Source organism: Neofelis nebulosa, chromosome 10, assembly GCF_028018385.1.
Source record: "Neofelis nebulosa isolate mNeoNeb1 chromosome 10, mNeoNeb1.pri, whole genome shotgun sequence".
NCBI lineage: Eukaryota > Metazoa > Chordata > Mammalia > Carnivora > Felidae > Neofelis > Neofelis nebulosa.
The window spans coordinates 86,394,041-86,417,215 of NC_080791.1; the positions used below are offsets into that span (position 1 = coordinate 86,394,041).

Sequence of the window (23,175 nt, forward strand, 5' to 3'; positions counted from 1 at the left end):
CGGCCCGGGGCGCGCCCCTTCGCTCTGGCGCGGGGCGGGCCCGTCCCCTCCCCCGCCGCTGCCGCCGCCGCCGCCGCGCTGGGAGCCCCCACTCCCCAGTCGCCGTCCTCGTCGCTCGCTCCGTGCCTCCCCGCGGGCCGCTCTCCCGTCCTGACGATGGCGCGTGGCGGCCGCGACCGCCTCCTGGGGCTCGCCCTGGGGCTGCTGCTGGCGCTGGCGTTGGCGCCCGGGGCGCTGCGGGCCAAACCCACGGTGCGCAAGGAGCGCGTGGTGCGGCCCGACTCGGAGCTGGGCGAGCGGCCGGCCGAGGACAACCAGAGCTTCCAGTACGACCACGAGGCCTTCCTGGGCAAAGAGGACTCCAAGACCTTCGACCAGCTCACCTCGGAGGAGAGCAAGGAGAGGCTGGGGTGAGGCCGCGGTCCGGGCCGCGCTGGGGGGCGTCGCAGGTGCCCGCGGGGGCACCCCGGCGGGAGCCACGCGGGACGCGCGCCGCAAAGCAAAGCGAAAGCGAAATCGGGCGCGCGGTCGGAGGGCGGGGTCCGGCGGGTGCTGCGGCGGCCGGGCTCGCGCTGAATTGCCCGCGGGCCGGGGAACCAAAGCGTGGGGACAGCCGCCGCGCCCGGGCCGGGGTGGCTTCCCGCTGGGAGGCAGGAACGTGGCAGCGGCAGCGGGAGCCAGGGCGGCGAGGGCCCGCCCCCTCCCCTCGGTTGCATCAGAAGGGAGGGGAGAGTGGGTACAAAAGAAGAGTTTGTGCACAGTGGCCTTTTAGTGACATGAGTTCTTCCCCACCTTCCCAGTTTCCCTCTTCTCCCCCAATTCCCGGGGTGGAGGTTTTGTGACACTGCTAAGAAGGTCTGCAGGATGAACACAAATGGATCAAAGCTGAAGGAGCAGATGAAGGAGAGGGTAGATTCCTGGCGGGTGTTCTTGGGCCGCGGCAGGGGTGTTCTTGCCTTCTGCCTAGTAGTGGAGATAGCAGAAGCAGGGATATACAAACCTTGGTGAGAAGATAGGGACATTAGGGGATAGGGAGTGGGAAGTGGGAATGGAAACCGGTCCCCCAGTTTCTCTTTCCAGCAGATGTCTGCGGAGGCACCCAGTCCTTTGGCAACTGAGGGCAAAAAGCTGGAGGGTGTGGTGGCAGATTGTGAATTTCACAGTTGAAGGCAGTTGAATCAGGAACCAAACCTGGAAAACAAAACTTAGGTACATCTCAGTGCACCCTCTCCTGGTCCCCTGGGGACACACTTGGTCATTGTGCAGAGGTATCTGGGAACCCTTCCATAGAGGAATCAGCAGCCATGGCCTGGTCCCAAGTGGAGGCTGGGCGGGGGAGGGTCCCAGTAGCCCTGCCTACTGGGCATCAGGCCTTCTGGAACCTGCTTCCTGGGAGTGGAGGATCTTTCTGTCCTGATACATGAAAAAGAACAGCCATCCCTGTGCTGAAGGGGGCCACCAAAGGCCAATGTGGTTGGTTAAGATATGAGGCTAAATTATACCTATTGTGTGGGTGCACCATCTGCCCGCCCTGATAAAAAGATCTTTGGACTTCAAAGTCACCTCCAAACAATCACCTTTTATTTTGCCGAGAAGTACTTTTCTCTTCTTGTTCAGGACTTCACAATGGGGGCCATTGATGAGTTCAGTCTATTGTATTAGCTTTGAAGCACTTGGAAACTGATTTATTCTGGGACCCTGAGAGGCAGCACTGTCACCTGCGAGGAGGAGGGGAGGTTTTGGGATTTGGAGTAGGGAACTCTGCAGTTTGCAGTCCTAACAGCTTCCAGTTTAATGCCTTTACCATGACCATAAGCCTAGTGGTGAGAGCTAGTGCTGGTGAAGTTGCTCTGCATTTGGCCCTGGTAGGGACACCTTAACTTTGTTCATGTATTCATGCAAGAAACATTTCCATGGCTATTGTGTGCCAAGCACCGTGTTAGATGCTTGGCAGATACAAAGATAAAATCTTATGCTCTAGGCCTCAAAGTACTTATAATTAAAAGTAGAGAAGGGGAGCCTGGGTGGCTCAGTCGGTTAAGCAGCCGACTTGGGCTCAGGTCATGATCTCGCGCTTCGTGAGTTTGAGCCCCGCGTCGGGCTCTGTGCTGACAGCTCGGAGCCTGGAGCCTGCTTCGGACTCTGTCTCCCTCTCTCTCTGCCCCTCCCCTGCTCACGCTCTGTCTCTCTTTCCTTCAAAAATAAACATTAAAAAAATTTTTTTTAATAAATAAATAAAAGTAGAGGAGAGAAACACAAGCAGACACTAATGTGTAATTGCTATGATGGCGGCAGGTAAAAACCACAGTGACCACACTCGGGAAAAGGAGCCCCTAGGGCTTCAGGTTGGAGAGCCAGGTTTAGGGGTTTGGGGACATCACCTGATCAGAGATTGCGGGATGGCTCAGAGGTTGCCAGGTGCACAAGCAGAGGAAGGCATTCCTGAAAACAGCCTGCTTATAAAAGTTTTGAAACCTGTTCTGGGGGATGAAGGCTGTTGGGACAGTAAAGGGACAGGGCAGAAGTGGGAGGTGGGAGGGGACCTAAGAGCAGAGCAGGAAGGATCTCTTTGAGGTAGAGATTAGGTGTTATCCTGTACGTAATCAAAATGTCACCATCCCAAAAACTTGTTAGTAATGTCAAACAGGCAGGAGGACAGAGAACATAACTGAGGCACAGATGGAGAGACCAGGGGCAGGGGAGTGGCCACGAGTGCCTTAACCAGGCACAGCTAGTCCCGAGGGCAGGAGACTGTGAATCCAGGCACGTGGGAAGGAGAACACTCAGTGCTTGCTCTGGACTTAACGTGGGGTGGGGAAGTGGTCTCTGGGGGGACATCTGGTCTCTGGCCTGAGCTACCAGGGAGGTAGTGGACAGACACTCACCTGTAAGGTAAATCCAGGCTAGAAGGTGGGTGGAAGGTTGGGACGTGATGGAACGTGAAAAGCCACCTTTCTGCCCATAGCTCCTGGTGCAGCAGTCCCCTCTGCACCCCCCCCCCCCACCCCCAGGCTTGGGCTGGATCCAGGCAGTCACCTCCTGACCTTAGATTCTGAAAATGTGACAGCTCTAGGGCTTCTGGAGACAGCTAGGCCAAGGGGCTTGCAGAGCGGAGGCCCACAGGCCACACGCAGTCACAAACATGCTATGAGTTCTTAGAAAAAATGTAAATTACTTGCCCACATTTAAACTGAGCGATTTCACATACAGACACTGATTTCTGGTTTCTCTTGACACCGTGGACTTCTATTTCCATGTGGCATTCATCGTCTGGAGCAGAGATGGGCATCTCCAGGTTGCCCGAGGCTCCACCTGGAGTCTTGGCTCACTTCTGTTACTTCTGTTATCTGCTGGGTGTTCGCTGAGTTCTCCATCCACCTGTGATCTAGATTGCGTCCCTTAGTGAGGCTGGGCACACATTCTCTCCTGTATTCCCCACAACATCCCTTGTAAAGCAGGTGTTCCAATTTATAGTCAGGCAAACTGAGATCCAGAAAGGCTGTGAATCCCTAGAAGGAAGCCTGAGGACACTTGAGGCTTAGTCTGTTAGCTCTGGGACCTGTTAAGATGGCAAATGAGGGGACACAGGAAAGCTGTTCGTAGCACTCACACTTTCCTGAGAAAGAGGGAAACGGGCTCCCCAGATTCAGGTAGGAGATAGTAACTTTATACATACTAATAAATTCCTTCCCCATTTCTAATTAATGAAAGAGTGTCAGTTAGAACTTCTGTTGACAGTAAGAAAGTTTTCCCGCTGAGTTGATAGACTGCAACTCTAAGCAAAGAAATAAATCCCTAAGTAGCCTGGCTGACCGCATCCCAGGTAAATGGACTACTGGAACTTTCTTAAGCATTGGAAATGGCTTGTGGGTGTCCTTGAAGTTCCCCACAGGGACTGCATCTCTAGCTTGGGACCCTCTGGCCTAGAGATGGACACTGGTGAGTTCCCAGCCTGAAGTTTACTTTGGACCAGGGTTTGGGGGTACCTCAGTAGAGTCCAGCGGGCAGTCGCTGGACCCCGGGCTAGCTGTGGAGCAGGAGACCCCCCCTGGACATAGGTGTCTTCATCCAAAGGGCAGGGTGTAGGCTCCTGTAGCTGGCTCAGCTGGTCAGGCTTCTTGAATAGTTTTCATGATGTGAAGGCTCTTTCATCCCTGATGTTTTATGCTTTGGCCAACAAGATCTGGTCTTCTAAGTGTCGAGTATGAGTCCAAAGTGGTGATATTTTAAAAAAGAAGAAGAAGAAAAAGAAAAGAACTTGCTTATCTTCTGGTTTACCTAGAATTTTCCTTTTTTTCAAATTTTATTTTATTTTATTTTATTTTGCATTAGACCTAGCACCAGAAGACATGGGTTCTTACCCTGTCATACTAAATACTAGCTGTGTGATCTTGGAAAAGTCGTCTCATTTCTCTCAGCCTCTGTTTCCATCACTGTAACACAAGGGAGTTGGACTGCATCTGGAGAAGACTGTTGGGTTTCATCTCACAATCAACTCTGATCAATTGGTGGTGTCCACCTGCACAGTGCTGTGTTGAGAAGGATTCAGAGGCACGCCTGGGTTTATCAGGACAGAGGGCGTGGTCCGCTGGTAGTCTCTGCCATTGGCAATGAGGGGAGGACGCATATTACCCTCAGAAAAGATGAACTTTAAGATCTTTTCCAGCACAACTGGATCATTGCTTTTATTTCACTTGCTTATGCATTTTAGGTTCTGTGGTGTTTGATCTTTTTCTGGATCAGGATCACACAAGCCTTGATAATAGCCTTGTGGGTTGTTGTTGTTTTTTTTTTAAACTACAGGAAGATTGTTGACCGAATTGACAGTGATGGGGATGGCTTTGTTACTACTGAGGAGCTGAAAACTTGGATCAAGCGAGTGCAGAGAAGATACATCTACGATAATGTCGCTAAAGTCTGGAAGGATTATGATCGGGACAAAGATGATAAAATTTCCTGGGAAGAATACAAACAAGCCACCTATGGTTACTACCTAGGTAAGAGGTGCTGCCTGAGCATTTGCACAGCTGGGGCCCACATAACAAGCTCCTTGTGGGAGCCTCTCCTCTCTCAACACATCTACTGCCTCCGGGAGATGTCACAACCCCCTAAGTAGAGCCTGCTTGTATAACATCCTCCTCTGCTTACTAAGAATGTACAGAGCTCCTTACCCTGAATGAAGCTGTGGGTGGTGAGTAGCGGGAGGGGTCCCGGGTCCAATAAAAAGTGACTTAGGTTGCTGCCCAATCTGAGCTTACAATCTCAGAGGCACAAAGAACAAAGAGAACAGAGCAGAGATGAAGTGTGCCTGTGCTACAGTCTCAAAATGCTGCCAAGTTTCAGACAGCAAGGACCGAGTGAGCTGAAGCAGTCAGGGAAGGTTTCCTGGTGGAGGGTGGTCTGGGAGCTGGGCCTTGAAAAATGGATATATATTTGGAGAGATAGAGGCAAGTGGGGAAGGTGGGTCCATTGGAGGAGCAAAGGTGCAGCAGTAAATTCAGCAGTGGGTAGGGTTTGGATGTAAGACATGCTTGTTTGTGAAGGTAGAGGAATGTGTGCAAAGCGTAGAGTGCAGCCCCACTGGGTACATGGTAGAGAGAGCTAGGAGATAAGTCTGAGGAGAGCTGGTGGAGTACACACTCGTGGTTACATTAAGGGAGATTATGAAGGCCAGACAGAAACGTCTAGACAGAATGTTGCAGGTACTAGGGAGCCTGTGCGTGTTCTAGGTCAAAGAATGATATTATGAAAGCAGAGTTCTGCGAAGAAAAGCAGGACATTAGTATGGCCTAAAGCCAGCACTCCTAACCACTTGCTATAATGCCCCCAATAAGCCGTTGGGGCCTGGATTATAGGAGGGATGAAGGGACAGATGCTAAAGGTAAAATGCTTCAAAGAACTCAATTGGTCAGGACCTTTTTTGTCCTGTGTGTACCATTTGGGCATGAATGATGACTGATCTGGAAGGAAATGCTTTCCTTAGCTGCCCAGTTTAAATGTTTCTGCACACATCTTGCAGGAAACCCTGAAGAGTTTCAAGATCCTTTAGATCATAACACCTTTAAAAAGATGCTGCCACGTGATGAGAGAAGGTTCAAGGCTGCAGACCTCGATGGTGACCAGATAGCCACTCGGGAGGAGTTCACCGCCTTTTTACACCCTGAGGAGTTTGAGCATATGAAGGAAATTGTGGTTTTGGTAAGATAAAGAGCCCGGACTGGGAAAAGACCAGAGCGAAATCTGTACCAAAGTCTTGTCCCTTCTTCTAAAGAAAGAGCATTCTTCATTCAACCTGCGGGGAATTGGAGAAGAACTCTGAAGTAGAATACAATGGAATACTTGTCTACCACTGTGAGTCAGGGCAGGCTAGCTGCTGTAACAAACAGCCCCAATCCTAGCCATGTAAAACAGAGCTTATTTTTGCTTATACCAAGTCCAGTGCAGATGGCCTGAGTCAGGTGGGTCTTCTGGGCACTTCTCCAAGTACTTTCAGGCTGCTTACATCTTACACTCTGCCATCTTGTGGCTTCAAGGTCATCCTGGCAACAACCAGCTGGGAGACAAAGGAAAAGATAGGGGATGAGGAGAAGGCAACAGTCTACCCTTACTGTTCTGGCCAGGAAATGAATCATCTTCCCTTTTACCTTCCACGGACTGCTTCTAGATATGACAAGGCAGGGAAATACAGATGTGTGCCCGAAAAGAGCAGAAGGGTTTTGTGAGCAACGAGCTAGTCTCTGTCCATTTTGCACCCTTGAAGGAACTGGGAAAAGACTCTGAAATGGAATGCATGATTGTTAAGACATATAGAAACTTAAAATAAAACTGTAGCTGGAAGGACTCTCCTCTTCGGGCTGGGTCTTTGGAGGATGAATGAGTCTGACCCTAGGCTCTGAGAGATGCTTATAAGGCCTCTGAGTGTAGTTGCTTTCCATAGTGGCTGGCAGGGTCCCAAATGTCTTCATTTGCCATGACAGTAAAATAAATGCCATCATCTCTTTCCTGGGCAGATATGCCAGGCCAGTTCTCACTGCTTTGATGCTGGGAAACAAGTGGCTAAAGTTTTTGTTCATAATCAGCTCTGGACTATATTTTAGTTTTCCAGCTGGTAGATGGGATCCACTCTTGCTTTATTCTTCCTTCTCATGACCACCAAGACACTAAGGATTGGGCAGTGGCTCTAAGAAACATTTCTTTTTACCACCCAACATCCATTTAGCCACACCTAACTTGCCAGAGGCAAATGAAGATTAGGGAATTGTCCACAAGAAGATTATGTGCCTCTGGATTGACGCTCTGCTCTTGGGTGGCTATTTTCTTTAACCCAGGATATGCCTGTGAGTTGCTGTGACAATGGACAGTAAATTCATTTAATTACTCACCCTAGCAATAAACCTAATTAAGAAGTCTAATGGACTAAACATAGAACATATACATTCAAAAGTCAGATACACTTTTATTTTTTAGTTGCTCACTGTTTCGTATTTTTATGACACCAACCCAGCCTTCATAGTCCAGTTAGCACTGGAATCTATTTTTTTGTGATTGTCTAGGCTGGTGGTTCCCGAGCTGGGTTCCTCACAGGTACCGCCGAGGATGATTTGGCTGGATGATGGAGATAGTTGGCCTGGCATGGTTTCTTGATAAAATCAGAGTCCCTCTGGGCTTATACGTACATTTTCATGTGAAGAGAGTGTTGTGCTGTTACAATTATGGGATGGGGGAGGAGGAACCGAAGCCACTGCCTATTGTTTTACAGATAAGAAACTTAACGCCTGGGGAGGAAAAGAGATGAGCCAAAAGTTTCCAAGCATTTTCAGCCAGAAAAGCCAGAGAAAGGAGGACAGTAGGTAGAATTCTCAGACTTACTTAGAGCACATAGCCATCTTGCATTCTCTGTTCCCCTCTGCTTCCTAGGAAACTCTAGAGGACATCGACAAGAATGGGGATGGGTTTCTGGATCAGGACGAGTATATTGGTGAGTGTGGCCTGGGGTCTTGTTCTTCTGTCCCAACTGGGCAACATTCTTCCACTTACATGTCTAGCTGCTTTGGTCAGACGTCTCTTTTTTTTTTTTTTTTTTTTTTTTAAACGTTTATTTATTTTTGAGACAGAGAGAGACAGAGCATGAACAGGGGAGGGGCAGAGAGAGAGGGAGACACAGAATCTGAAACAGGCTCCAGGCTCTGAGCGGTCAGCACAGAGCCCGACGCGGGGCTTGAACTCACAGACCGTGAGATCATGACCTGAGCCGAAGTCAGATGCTTAACCGACCAAGCTACCCAGGCGCCCCCAGACGTCTCTTTTAGCAACAGCTGCAAGCCTGAAGTTGCCATTGTTGTGCCTTCCCACTGGGGAGGGCCTTGTCATACCAGTCCCTAGTGGTACAATCTCAGGGAGGCATTTATGAGACTTCACACAGCGGCCAAGAGCGGGCCCACGGCTCTGAGAGGTGCCCTCCTCCACACTGTGTAGTTTTACGTTTGCAGAGTGAACGTGGGGATCCGACAGATTTACAGTTAGGCTAGAGCAGACTGACCCTGAAGGACCCTGAAGTCACACTGTGGGTCAGTCTGTGGGATCTAAAAGCACTAAGCAGATGAAGCTGTGTTGAACACCCAGGCATCTGCAGAAAGGTGCCCCTTCTTAAAGAGGTACATCCTTTTACGGAGCGCACGGTTGCCCCTTGATTAGCCATTGTGTGCCTCTGGGTTTTGATCCTTTGATTGGGAGTACCGAACCTAGCATTTTGTTCTGATGGGCTCCCCTTCAAGCATCAGGAAGTGTATTGTCAGGGGCCCAAGCACTGGTGGAGTGGGGCTCTGATTAATGCCCCCGGGTCAGAAGTCACCTGGCTGGCTAGAGCCCTCCCGAGCAGCCTGTAGGTCTCCAGGCATAAAGGACTGGGGCAGGCAACATGGCAGCTTCCACTCGACCCTTGTCACTGCCACTTCAGGGCTCTGCTACTTGGTTCCAACAGCAGGCTGCCTTGTGGTGGTGGCTCTTCTCCCGAGTGTCAATAAAGTAAAGGCTGGAAAATCATTTGAGGGATGGGATGCATATCATTTTTGTACTCCTATTTAATAGAGGCAGTTAATTACCTTTCAGCATAAAACAGGAGCCCGAGTCACCATCAGTCTCTAGTCTGTGGTTGTATCACTTTGCCACCCCAGGCACAGGAACAAGTGCCTTCGGTAATGGAGAGCAAAGTTTCTTCTAATCATTAGAAATTATATCTGATCTGCAGGACCGAACGCTGTTCTTCGTCGGCCTGTGGTAACAGACAGGTGGCTCTCACTACAGTAATTAAAGTGATCTCGGTGGCTCTACCTTTGTGGGATGACACATGCTGACAGGCTACTCGTCCGTGCAAGCCGCAGAGCCGTCCTCTGGCCCGGTGCATGCGCGAGGGACAGTTCAGAGCTGCGGACGCCTCACCTTGACAGTGGTGATGGAATTAGAAAAGGCTGACGGATTGAAACAAGCAATGTAGCACTTTTGATTAAAAGTGTGTGCTCTTCCTGGCCCTCCTGAACTCTGCATTGAAACGGTGCAAAGTCAGGGGCAAAACTCCCAGTGGCTTTGCCTAAAAGAAACATTCCATTCTTCATACTGGGCAGGGAGGGAGGTGGGGGGCATTGTGCTTGAAAATCCAGTTCTGAGCAACTCGCAGTCAGAGAGGCCTGACGTGTGGACTTGTCCTGCAAGTGACTTCATTGATGGAGAAGCCTTCTTTTCAGGTGGGAGGGAGTGGAAAACCGGTGGTGATGTGGTGCACTGGGAACAACAGCACTGCACTTGGGATCCCTGGCTTCTCCACTTACTAGCTGTGTGACCCAGTGGGAGTCACGTAATCATGAGAAGCCTCAGCTTCCTCATCCATAAAATGGGAATACATAGCACCCAGGCTTGTAGGATTAGACGATGCCCAAGTTAGCTAATAAATGTGACAGCTCTTTCTCAAAAACAGTCTGCAAATTTCCAGTGTGGGTCCAACTTGTGCTGAAACAAGAGTCTTCCTTCTCTTTTCCCTTGATTCACTACCTGCTCTCTCTACCTCCTGACATTTCCAACTTGAGTTTCCATTAAAGAGAAAACTGCCCACAGAGTAGCTGTGTTGTCCAAGAAGATCTAGTGACTTAGCAAACAATGCATATGAACATTGCCTTCTTTTTTCTTTCCCTGCCATTTTGTATAATAAGAATAATAATCCATCGTATATAATTGTTATAAGGGTGAAATAAAATGATCTATGCAAAAGCCCCTTGGGAATGATGTCAGCAACGATAGGAGTAAGCAGTAAAGGCCATGGGTTGGAAGCAGAGTGCTCCTGCTCCTACATTGTCTTGAGCTCATGCTAGCTGTGGGTCCTTGGAGTAAGGCTGTGCCTCAGTGTTTTCATCTATAAAGTGGGAATAATAACAATACCTACTTCATAAGATTGTTAAGAAAATTAAATGAAAAAAGTGTATGTAAAATATTTTTTATATAATACCTGGACTGTAGAAAGTGCTTGATGTTGGTTCTTATTGGTTTTTCACTTAGATAGTGCCAATTTGGGTTGTAGAGTGTATTTATAGAGAGTATCCTATGTAATCTTCATAATAACTCTGTGGTTTTTAAATATTACCTCCATGTTATAGACAATTTAGGACTCAGTCACTGAATTAAGTAACTTAATCCCAGTCACTGAACTCACTGGATTCATCTTCTGATTCCTAAACTCAGTTCTTTCTATTCTGCCAAGCAGCTTTCATAGTGGATAAATCATTCTGTCATTATCCCCAAGAAACTGCCCACGAGACTTCTGGGTTAGGTCTCTTGATTGGTCATCATCCTTCCAAAAACTCAGGAGGTCAGGTTTTCCTTGACTTACCTTCCCACTTGTCCTCGTAACTAAGAACAACCTTCCCTTCTAGCGGATATGTTTTCCCACGAGGAGAACGGCCCTGAGCCTGACTGGGTTGTGTCAGAACGGGAGCAGTTTAATGAGTTCCGGGATCTGAACAAGGATGGGAAGTTGGACAAAGATGAGATTCGCCACTGGATCCTCCCTCAGGACTATGACCATGCTCAGGCCGAGGCCAGGCACCTGGTGTATGAGTCAGACAAAAACAAGGTATTTCACGTTGTTCTGGAATCGTTCCTTGAAGGGAGACAGTTTACATAAGATTGGTTCTGTTTGCTTCTTTAGTGATAGCATTTGGCCCGTGGCCCATGCAGCCGTGTCATTCTTGACCTACATTACAGACTTGTAAACTTTAGCCAGACCTTGATTTTTAAAAATTTTCTTTTAATGTTTATTTATTTTTGAGAGAGAGAGAGAGTGAGTGGGGGAGGAGCAGAGAGAGAGGGAGACACAGAATCCAAAGCAGACTCCAGGCTCCAAGCTGTCAGCACAGAGCCGGACGCAGGGCTCAAACTCAGGAACTGTGAGATCAGTGACCTGAGCCAAAGTCAGACGCTTAACTGACTGAGCCACCCAGGCGCCCCTAGCCAAGACCTTGGTAACCCACGGTGAACTCAATTGGCCCAGACATTCCTGGATAGTCTGCTATGGGCCACACACTTAATTCACTGCCATCTCCTAGGACTGCAGAACCAGTAACTTTGTTTGCTGTGGGCAGGGCAGGGATTTAAGAGATATACCCTGAGTTGCCCTAGGACAGGTTTGTTCATTCAGCCAGTCACTCAGCAGATAATTTATCAAACATCTGTCATTTATCAGATGCAAGGATGCCATCCCGTTACATCCCAGGCATCTTCAAGCATGCACTTACTGCTGGCTCTGATGCCCAGCACTTCAATACCTGTTGATAAATATCCAAGTAAACAAACAAGATTTAGAAAGAAGTCCTGTGTCTTCCAGTTGGATCACTGTTGCAAGTTCTTGGGACGCAGTAGAGTTTTGCAGTCAGGCTATAAAAGGGGAATGGAATTCTTTGGGGCCTGTTTGGGGAATGTCAGCACTGTGTGTAGACATAACTGGGTTCTAGCTTCTGAATTCCTCGAGGACTTGCCTGATGTATTTTAGCACAGCTTTTAAGCCAGGGGGCTGTTCCGGTTTAGTTTTTGCAGGGCAGTGTGACGGTGACTGCTGGAGGTACCTAGCAGCTTCTTCATTATGACCTGTAATATTTTAGATGTTGAAAACCCATGAAATAACATGAGCTTCATGCTGAACTATTACTCAGAGTTACCAGAGCTGCTGTGACAGAGGTCTTTCCTCTCTCTTGCAGGATGAAAAGCTAACTAAAGAGGAGATATTAGACAACTGGAACATGTTTGTCGGAAGCCAAGCTACCAATTATGGGGAAGATCTCACAAAAAATCATGATGAGCTTTGATACATACAGCAGACTATGGGAGGCTTTCTTTTCATGTCTGGGATGGTTGCTACAGTTGTCTCATTTACAAAAAAAGCAAATTTATAACCTCAGATTGGGGTTCAAATTGTTTTTCACTCAGTATTTACTGGAAAATCATTATTGCTATTCTTTCAGTGAGACTTCTCTCCAAACACATTAAAACCTGCGTAAATTGCTATGGGGATACTTGCTAAAACATGATTTTTTAGCTTTTTCCATTAAACGTAGACTAAAGGGGAAGAAAATTTGAAAGAGCCCCTATATTCAGAAGTTGGGTGGGTTGGGGGCAATATATGAAGCGACTGCTATGTTATTTTAACCGCACGTTTTTTGCATTTGCCACTGTTGAACGGCTGATGAGAGAAAGTTCTGATGAAACTACAGTGGTGTCCTCCTGTGTAGGCTTATTTCAGAGCACGTCTAATATTCCAGATTCTTTCTTCTTGACTTTGTACTCTGAGCTGTCACTGTAAATGGTATATAAAACCTCCGTGCATTTTTCTGCACGGACCTGCTAATGTGCACAACAAATCCCTATCTTTGTGCTTTTTGTTTTTACATTAAGAAGCAATCAAGAAAGATAATGTGAAAAAGAAAGGAATTTTAGAGGTAGGGAAAACATGAATGCCAGGCATTCAAAGAGCTATAGGAAAATGATAAACACTTTATTTTACTTGAGAACATTTTCTTGACATGTAAATGAGGTAGGTCTGATCTTTGAAAAAGTGAATAGAAATACCATCCATTTCCTCGCTGATCACCAGTAGGAATGAGGCTGTGGGGTCCTGGGGACGCGCAGCGTGCGGAGCTCGAGCTCTGGAACCCGCGCCGTCTGGTCCCCGTGAAGCTGTGACCCTTGGATCTGCCCCCCAGGACTATACACCGTGGAATGAGGACACGATGATGTTCCAGGCCATTGGCTGAACTGGTAGAAACAACTTTTACAGGTTGACATTTCACCTTGTAAGTAGCAAGTGAACAAAATAAAGGATCCCACTGAGGATTTTCTACTGTGTCTGTGGTGTTTGACCTCACATGTTCTATTTGTGACATTCTTATTCATATTGAATTAACAGTGGGATGGGATTACATGAGGAAGATTATAAAGGTTCTGGGTTTTAATCCGATTGCTACAATGTTTGGCATATACTCATTATTTAATCAGTCCGTACGTCATTCTCTGCTCGTAAGGGCATCTGCAAGTCATTATAAGTGTTAGGTCTCTCTGAGGTTACAAGGCTCTACAGGGTCCGGTTCCTTCCTGTCTCAGCATCTCCCTACCACTCTCCCCTGCACCTCCCATAATCAGCACCACTCACTTCCTGGTCTTTGCACACACCAAATTAATTCCCAGGTTAGGCCCTTTATATTTGCCCCCTCGCCCTCAGATTCAGAACACCCCTCTCCCATGTCCTCAGGGAATTCAGCTGGTACATCCTAAATGGGGCCTTCCAGACTCCATCATTTATGGTGGTCATATCTGAGTCCCTGTTTATATTTTGTCTCATTTGCCCATCTTATTTTCTTCTCGGTACGTGTTACCATTTATGCCATTGTTTCCTAGGGTTGATGTACAAATGCCCACAAAGAAGGAGGCTTACAACAACAGAAACTTAGTTTCTCACAGTTCTAGAGGCCGGAGTCTGAAATGAAGGTGTCAGCAGGGCCATGCTCCCTCGAGGGGATATAGGACAGAATCCTTCCTTGCTGCTTCCAGAGTCTAGTGGCCCCACATGTTCCTTGGTTGTGGCTGTATCACTCCAGTCTCTGCCTCCCATTTTATGGTCTTTTCTTCCTCTCTGTGTCTCTTCTGTGTGACTTGGAAAGTCACTTGTCGTTGGATTTAGTGACCACCTTGATAATCCAGGATGATCTTCTCTCAAGATCCTTACTTACATCTGCAAAGACCCATTTTCCCAAGGAAGATCACCTTCACAGGTTCCGGGGGTTAGGAGGTAGACATAGCTTTTGGGGGGCCGCCTTCAGCCAACTGCACCATTTGATATGTTCTTGTTTGTACACCGTCTGTCTTCCGTGCGCTAGAATGTGAGAGCAATGGTCCGGTCCATCTTAGTTGCTGAATGAATGAGAGGTAGTTAGCTTTCGTCAAAGAGGATATTCTTCAGGGGGAAAAAATTGTGTAAATTATTTAAAAATTAGCTAACATTTGCTGAATGAGAAGTTCAGTAATTCGCCTGACTCCACTAAGTGGCAGGGCTAAAACTCAGATCCAGGTGTTCCTGGCTGCAAAATCTCCACTGGTGAGTGCTAAGTTTTACTGCTCCAACCTTTGATTCTGATATATGTTCCCTTTATTTCTTTGCTCACCCACGGTGTATGATTATATGGTCAGGAAATGAGAATAACTTCTCTTACCCAGAAATAAGCTGACACCTTTTTTTTTAAAGCAATGAAAACCTGTCTTTTGAAAAATGAGAAAATAATATCTTGTAACCTAATTAGAAGCATAACACTTGTAAAAGGTGCTAACATTATTTTTCCCCCAAAAGGGAATACTGGTTGATTTATTAAGTTATGCATAGTAAAATGTTAAATATATTTTGAGCACTAAATTTTTCCTTTCAAGTCAGTGCACATAAGAAGAGAACCCTCACAGAGACTAGTGCTTCTGGGGCTGAATTTAACACTATTTAAGGAAAGAAAACCTTAGCTAGGGGACATAACTGTTAACATGGTGATTTGTAAAGCCTTAGATTTCTAATAGGGTCTGACTGTTTCAAGGAAAACATATTTTGTTTCTAGGTAATATTTCAAGTCGGATTATGGACAAATGCTACAAAATTGATCTGTAATGGGAAATACTGTAATGTCACAAAGCATTATTTATATGCTTAATGTGACTGAAAGCATTAATTGCTAGGAGCCAAAATCTGTCCAAGCAAAACATGAACACACATTTCGTACCTCTTGTCTCTTATGTAGGTTTTTGAATGAATTCGAGTGTAACAAAAATGTGGTTAGAGCAGCAACATCTGAAGGTTTTCTTCACCTGCTTGGATTATTGTAGTTGTTTCTTGTTAGCAAAGGCATGAATCGTATCTGCTTAGAGGTGCCCAGCAAATTGTAGCTGCATGGCTACCTGTTAGCCACCCAGGCAAAAACATCTTGTGGAGTTAAGTGGTGAATGGCCGACTGGATGTTTTTAAGTCTTTCTAAACGGATTTTGTTACCTTTATGATAAAATCCGGCTTCCTCCAAGCATACACAGCTAAGATTTGCCTCTCTCTGGAGTCTTAAAACAAGTTCTAGTGCTAGAATTTCCCACTAAAAACCAGTGAGGGCGGTAATGTTCGCTGCTTTGGCTCAAACTGAAGTATTAAAAATTTGAGCCGTGGAAAGACTCTCATTAGAACTTAAACTCCTGGATTTACACGAACGTGGAGCTATTTCCACAGAACCTATGTGCACTCTCAATTCTGGTCAGTTCCAGAGTCCGAGGCTGGCTAAACACACCCTAGGAATGATGCATCCCACCATCCCATGTGTTTTCAGTACCTCTGTCATTTTTCTCCCATAAAATGGAAAACAGCGTGCAAGTCCCCACGGAGGCACAGGAAAGAACGGGAGTGTGAGGACTGGCTACTCTCCTATCTTGGAGGTGCTTGTATAGTGGAAGCACATAAGCATTTCTTTTCTCCTACACTAATAGCTGTGTGCCAGCCACTGTGTCAAGTTCTTACATACATTTCTCCTGGAACCCTCGCAACAACCTGTGAGGCTGGTACTTGTAAGAAAGAGGGATAAGCCTCGTTATGCTGCGGTTAACAAACAACCCTGCCGTCTCAGCGGCTTAAAGCAACACAGGTTTAATTGTTTCTTTTGCAAAGTCCACTCTAGGCCAATGGTGCACGGCGGCTGTGGTGTGGGGGCACCGCAGTGTGAGAGTCAAACACAGGCAAGCAAACGTGGTGACTCCTGACAGTACCCCAGGTCAGATCACGTTCTTCTAGAAGTGGCAGAGCCAGGATACACATCCAGGCTTCTCTAATGGGGGCCTGCCCTCTTAATCACCTCACCATGTTGCCCTCCATTAAAGTGCCTCTTGGTGAATATGCCACTAATTTTAAAAACTGGTGGCAATGCATGGTGTCATTTCAAAATTCAGGACCCCTGGGATGAGAAGCAGAGTTGGCGGCAAGGAAAGACAGGTCTAAAGCCTTGGCTGGATTGAATTCTAGCTCTGTACTCAGAAGTTCTATGATCTCGGCCAAGTCACCTTCCTCCTGAAAAGCCTGTTTTGACTGCACAACATGGACAATAATGACAACAACAATAATACCCAGCTTTCAGAGTAATCACAAAGATGAGGTGCAATAATGTACATGCCAGAACCACATGGACACTGAAAATTTTTCCTAACAACTTTTCTGAGCTGGCCAAATGTTAGTGGTCAGGGACGTCATGCCTACAGACGCTGGTTAATAGTCTCTCCTTCTTGTGTGAAGTGTTCCTAAAGCCTCAAGATCCATCTACTACTGGAGGAAACTGGATCAAATGACAAAGAAATCACATTCAGCACTGTTTTCATCATGGTGAGGGAGTTCCAAAGCTCTGTGTATGTGGCAAAGATTTGGAACTTACTTCAAAAGCAGATCAAAAGAGGGGCGCCTGGGTGGCTCAGTCGGTTAAGCGTCTGACTTTGGCTCAGGTCATGATCTCTCTGCCTGTGAGTTGGAGCCCCTTGTGGGGTTCTGTGCTGATGGCTCAGAGCCTGGAGGCTGCTTCGGATTCTGTTTCTCTCTCTCTCTCTCTCTGCCCCTCCCTTGCTCATGCTCTGTCTCTCTAAAATAAAATTAAATTAAATTAAAGTAAAGTAAAGTAAATTAAAAAGCAGATCAAAAGAGTCTGCACATTCATAAAAAACCTCCAGGGACCCAACTGAAAAAGGTCACATGGGGTCATGTTTTCAGATGGGGAAACTGAAGCTCAGAAAGATTAAGCTTGTAGCTTGCCCTTCCTCGGGACTGAGACAGAGGTTAGACTAGAACCTCTCTCTCCCCTTACTCCAGCTGTTCACTTTAAAGCCTCAACGATTTCATCTGAAAAACGGCGATAATAATCCCAACCTTCTAGAAGAGGAATAAGGATTGGTCAAGGAAATGCCTGTAAAGCACTTTGTGAAGGCAGTGCTCCCTCAGTAAATGGTAACCACCTTTATTGTAGAGTAGAGTCCTTTTGGCATCAAACATTGTATTTATTTGTGGTTACTTTTAGGCTTCAACCATGGCATTAGTGAAGGAGGTTGTGTTTTTATCAGAACATCGTCAGAGGCTTGTTTGCTGTTTTAAATACACGAAAGAAAGGTGTTGTTGTTTTATAAAGGTCACATCTTTAAAAAAAAAAAAAAAGATGTCACATGATTATTAACTGTAAGAAGCTGAGGAGATTTATCAGATCAGTGATCCCAAACCAGGGAAGTATGTGGCTGTGCTGCTAAGATACTGGTGATAAAGCTGTACATAGAAAGCACAGCTGGGTGACTGAGAGTCCGCTGGACCCCCCACTGGAGGACACTTGGCCAATTACTCCCACTTGCAAACTTCCTTTTCCTCTTCTGAAAAAGGCAGTGAGAGTGGTACCTGCCCCATTGAGTGGCTGAGAGGGCTCAGGGAGACCCTGTAAAGCCCTCTGCCTCTGGCTGGACACAAGCAGATGCTTGATCAGTGAAGCCAGGTGACGCTTGTTATAAAAGCTTGTAAGAAGCTGACAGTCATTTCAAGGGTTAAAAAATATGCTAAGGAATCAAAAGAAATCGTCTAGAGAATAATCTGAACTTTATTTTCTGACAGGCAACGTCCTACCTACAGACGATTCACACTGAAGCTGGGCTCACTAGCCTCAGAAGGCCCCTCCTGACGTCTTCTGGAAGGTCCGTTGGCTTGCGGGGGGCTGGATTCACAAAGACATGGACGGAAGACCTGTTAGTACAGGCCAAAGAGTCAAAATGGACCAGCTTGGGGTGGCCAGAGAAAAAACCATCCCTGAGGTCCCAGTGATTTACAGAAGGCAGCTCCTTGGTGACCTTAGGTGGAAACAGAGCAAGGTGGTAATACACTTGGTGACCCACTTTCTCCACAGCCAAAGCAGCCACCGGGACCTGAGGAAAGCTGATGGGTTTGTGGGAAGTGCACTGATTGGTCACCATGAACCCCACCATGGGGGACGTGAGCAAGCTGGTTCTCAGGCCGCAGTATCTAGAAGGTTGAATCACAACGCTTATTCCGGGGCACTAGGACCCTCTCTCCCAGCTCAAGGATGTGTGTTTCAGAGTAAAGGGCTCTAGCGTCAAAGGGCCACCACTGGCTAGCTGTGTTACCCGGCCAAGCTATTTCACTTTGCACCTCAATTTACCCAACACGAGAAAGTTCATAACCATAATACCAACCCCATGGGCTAACAGGGAGAATTAATGATGTGTGCCATTTAACACAGTGTGCCATTTAATACACGAACAGTTCCTGGACCTAGTAAGCTCTCATTAAACATGAGGTATTATTAGCATTATCATTTTCATCTTATCCTTAATTCTGATTGTGAATAGCCAAGTACTTTTGTGTTAAATTGAGAGAGAAAACTCATTTGTTATAGTTACTGTGTCTCTTATCTCTGCTATTAGATTATAATCTCTAAGTTTGTTGACTAGAAATGAGGTTGCATTTGAGATAGATTTGGTGGTTGAACAGAATGGGAAATAAAAGCATAATGCTGAGTTACAGTCCCCCCACCTCCACCCCCTGTCACCTCAGAGGCCTATTTACGACCTAAACATTTTCACTGCACTTACTGTCTTCTTTCCTTGAGAGAATTAACATTGAACATGAGAATTCATTGTAAGGGAACAATCAGGGGTTGTATAAAGGCTTGACTACAAAGTCGCTCACTGAATCCCTGTTCACAGAAAGAAGCTACCAGTCTCCACCCAGGGAGGGCACGGTGAGTGCCTGTGTCCAGCCCCCCTGGGCACCTGATGATGTCACCCATTGTGACATTAGATAACGTTCATTTGCTGACATGGAAAACTGTTCCGTGAGAAAGATCAGGTTACAGAACAGTATGTACCATTTGATCTCATTGGCTGTACAAGACCTATCACTGGATGTACTTATTGCCTAGAAAAAACTTTGAAAGGATAGACTCCAAAATGTTTCCAGGAGTCCTGTAGCTGTGGAATTTTGGATAACTTTTTCCTTCTTTTTGTTTGTATGAATTCCCCAGAATGAACATGATTTCCCTTTGAAATAAGAAAAAACAATTATTTAAAAAAATGTCTGAATATGGTTTGTTTTTTTTAAGCACTGGAGTGTTGAACAGCTTGGAGAAGCAAAACTCCTTCTGCCCATTAGGATCCTCCCCCCTAAATGCCTGAGTGGCTCAGTCGGTTAAGCGTAGGACTTCAGCTCAAGTCATGATCTCACAGTTCATGGGTTCGAGCCCCGCGTCGGGCTCTCTGCTGACAGCTCAGAGCCTGGAGCCTGCTGCAGATTCTGTGACTCCCTTTCTCTCTCTGCCCCTCCCCTGCTCATGCTCTGTCTCTCTCTGTGTCTCAGAAAATAAATAAACGTTAAAAAAAAAAAAAAAAGGATCATCCCCCTGGCTACCCTCGCAGAGGAGGCTTCCCCAAGAACACTGGAAAGGGAAACGGAAAACATGGAAAGAAAAGCCTTTGCCCTTCAGCGTGATTCCAAGATCCAGTGAAGAGCTAATTCTTGCATTTTCATTCCCATGCTTCTTTCTTGCTATTGCTTTCCTATTTCTCTGCCGCCATTTTCATTCTTTTAGGACACTGACAGTAAAGAAATAGTGCCTCTTCCCATGGGGAGAGCAGTATTTCATGAGCTCCCTGTACCTCCAAACCCAGCCACCATACTTTAAATAACTGAAATGCAGAGGTACTCTGAAACAAGGTCATCTATGGGCACCTGGTCACCAGGGCTGTGCTGGGGGGTTTACATTTTATATTCAGTCTTCGAAACAACCCTGATGATGTTGGGGATGGAAGTCCCCTTGGGTTTGCCCAGTACGGGGCTCTCCAACACTGGTGTGTCTCAGAATGCCCTAGGGAGCCCCTGAAACATCCAGATCCCCAGTATCATCCCAGACCTCCCAAATCAATCTGCATCAAGCTAGGATGGTGACAGTGAGATGCAGCAAATGGAACGGAATCAAAAGAGATTTTGCACAAGATCTGATGACTAGTCAGGGTGAAGGAGACGAAAGGGCCCAGGATAGCTCCCAGTCTTGGGCACTTTCTGGTGATTTTATTTGTGGAAAGAGGGACTGTGGAGAGGCTGGGGGTGAAGGGGAGGAAAGTACTGGGCTCTGTTTTGAATACTGTAGGTTGAGTTGAGGTGCCCACAAGACTCTGGGAGGAGGTGCACAGTAAGAATAATAATATCACTAATGTTTACTCGGCCCTGCACTACGTGCCAGGTCTCCCATTAAGTACACAACTGGATTCTGTCTCCACGAGGCATGTGGATATATGGGCCTGATGCTCAGAAGAGGTTCGGGCTGGAGACAGGAGCTGAGACACTGCATTAAATCTAAACTCAGGGTCTCGACAGGTAATGTAAAGGATTGAAGCTGGATGGGTGTAACACACTCGGGTGTGGTGGGCCTATGGTGAGCCAGAAAGTAAATACCCAGTCTGACCCCACATAAATTCAGACCTTAAAAAAGTACTGGGCAGACCAAATAAAATTCATGTGTGGCCAGACCAGATTTGTCTTTCTGGCCCCCAGTTTGTGTCCTCTGCGAGACATGGTAATTAAGCTGTGGGAGAGGGAGGGGTTGCCTAGGAGAGAACATACAACGGGGTAAACTCACACATGAAAAACTGGCTTTGGCTAAACTCCCATTTGGTGATTTCTTGGGGGGCAGCAAGAGACTGATGAAGTGTCTGATTCTGAGGCTGCCTAATCACTGTGTGAGACAAATGCCTACTATGTGTGCTTCCGTATCCCTGACTGGGTAAACTTTAGGATACAGGGATATTGGGGATGGAAGTCCCCTTGGGTTTACCCAGTACAGGGCTCTCCAATGCTGGTGTGGCTCAGAATGTCCCAGGGAACCCGTGAAACATCCAGATCCCCAGTATTGTCCCGAATCAATCTGCAATGAGGGTTCCAGGCATCTTGATTTTGACAAGCTCCCAGGTAATTCCCATGCACACACATGGCGTAGGAGTTATATCTCTAGGCCTATGGCTTTGGATGAGGAGAGAGCTCACCGGCATGCAGCTAGAAAGGGACATGGCCCGCCAACGCTCTACTGGTCACCCTAGCCCTTCCTGGGAGTCCATTAACTCCCCACACCCAGACTAAGTCCCAGCCCAGGGTTGGGGACCAGTGGGTCTTTGGCTCAGGATCAGATCAGCAATGCTCCTACCCTGACTTTGTACCCAGTTCTAATAACTAGATTCAGTCTCACCTCACTCCCCTCTTCCTAAGCTCCTGCCTCCTTCCTTGAGTCCATAACTAGGTTCTACCTCGACCCCTGTGCTGAAGCCCTGCATTGGTATCTCCCCAGGCTCTGGGTACCCCTGGAGCGGGAGATGAATGCACCTGAGGGGCATGGTGCTTCTGGGTCTGTGTCAGAAGCTCTTCTGCCATCTGAGCTCTGGAGAGAAGCATCTTTCAGATGGTAGGAGGCCAGTGGGCATATGGCACAGGCACACCTTTCAAGGGATGAGGCTATTTTTGTCACTGACTATAAATAGCAGAATAGGCCATAGCATGTGGTCAGTTACCTGGAATGCCAGAGTAGGATTCTGGCAAAAAGTCTCTCCCACACTCCCAAAACTAAGAATAAGCACAAGCTTGGCAGCATGTGCCCATGACCATGCCAAGTCCTCAAGGAGTATCACATGGGCAGCAGAAGGGGATGTCAGCTCTTGGGAATCTGTACAAGGAGGGAAAATAGCCTGGGTGGTGTTAGTAGGTTATGGTTACAAGGAGAACCACATGCATTTAGAAATATAGACATGGGAGAAAACACCTTAAATGTGACCATGTTTAGAATTAAAAGACTAAGATGATAAAACTAACACTTAGGAATGAAGCGTGTGTCTTTCTATAAATAATTTATCTTCAGGCAAGCCTATTTGGATAGCACCTTTACAGGATGATTTTGGACTACAGGGCTAATTGAAATTAATTGTATGCAAGTCCCTGTATCAGCCATTCCTACCGATAGTGGCTGGCATACGGAATACTGGTTAAGAGCTAACATCTTTATTTTTATTGTCTTCAGACCTGGGTTTGAATCATGGCCCTGCTGCTGTGTCAGTGAGTCACTCGATGTCCCAGAGCCTCTGCTTTTCTCATCTCTAAAATGGAGATAATAGGGGTGCTTGGGTGACTCAGTCAGTTGAGTGTCTGACTCTCGATCTCAGCTCAGGTCATGATCTCCCGGTTCGTGAGTTCAAGCCCCCTGTCGGGCTGTGTGCTGATGGTACGGAGCGTGCTTGGGATTCTGTCTCTCCTTCTCTCTGCCCCTCCCCTGCTTGTGCTTGCTCTCTCTCTCTCTCTTAAATAAATAAGCTTTAAAAATAAAAATAAAAAATAAAATAGAGATAACAACAGAGTCCTGAGGGTACTTTTATGGCAATTAAATAAGGTGATGCATATTTTCTACATCTTGGCTGATTTCTGGAACTTAAAGTTTTTTGTTGTTATTGCTGCTTTTTTAGTTTTTGAACTTTGTAAACAGTTTTGGCCTGTAGGGATGGAGATTTACATTTGTCTTTGGGCCAAATTTTTCCCTTATTTTGGGAAGACTCTTTGTG

The 23,175-nt window shown here is 46.8% G+C and overlaps 1 protein-coding gene and 1 long non-coding RNA gene across 2 annotated transcripts; one reads left to right on the plus strand and one right to left on the minus strand.

The window, feature by feature from the left end:
* Nucleotides 1-3: 3 nt before the first annotated feature.
* On the plus strand, nucleotides 4-13,383 carry RCN1 (reticulocalbin 1). Its single transcript, XM_058688552.1, has 6 exons — nucleotides 4-410; nucleotides 4,804-4,997; nucleotides 6,020-6,198; nucleotides 7,918-7,978; nucleotides 10,920-11,119; nucleotides 12,240-13,383. The coding sequence occupies exons 1-6, from the start codon at nucleotides 157-159 to the stop codon at nucleotides 12,345-12,347; spliced, it is 996 nt and encodes a 331-aa protein (XP_058544535.1). The 5' UTR covers nucleotides 4-156; the 3' UTR covers nucleotides 12,348-13,383.
* On the minus strand, nucleotides 12,677-17,253 carry LOC131487658 (uncharacterized). The gene is made up of 2 exons (XR_009249871.1): nucleotides 16,971-17,253; nucleotides 12,677-14,445 (listed from the first exon to the last, which is right to left on the minus strand). It is a non-coding gene; the product is annotated as an uncharacterized LOC131487658 (long non-coding RNA).
* Between the last annotated feature and the right edge of the window lie 5,922 nt (nucleotides 17,254-23,175).

Coding starts and splice junctions, on each gene's coding strand:
- RCN1 (XM_058688552.1), top strand. CDS start 157: ATGGCGCGTGGCGGCCGCGACCGCCTCCTGGGGCTCGCCCTGGGGCTG. Junction 411..4,803: donor GAGAGCAAGGAGAGGCTGGG/GTGAGGCCGCGG, acceptor TTTAAACTACAG/GAAGATTGTTGACCGAATTG. Junction 11,120..12,239: donor ATGAGTCAGACAAAAACAAG/GTATTTCACGTT, acceptor TCTCTCTTGCAG/GATGAAAAGCTAACTAAAGA.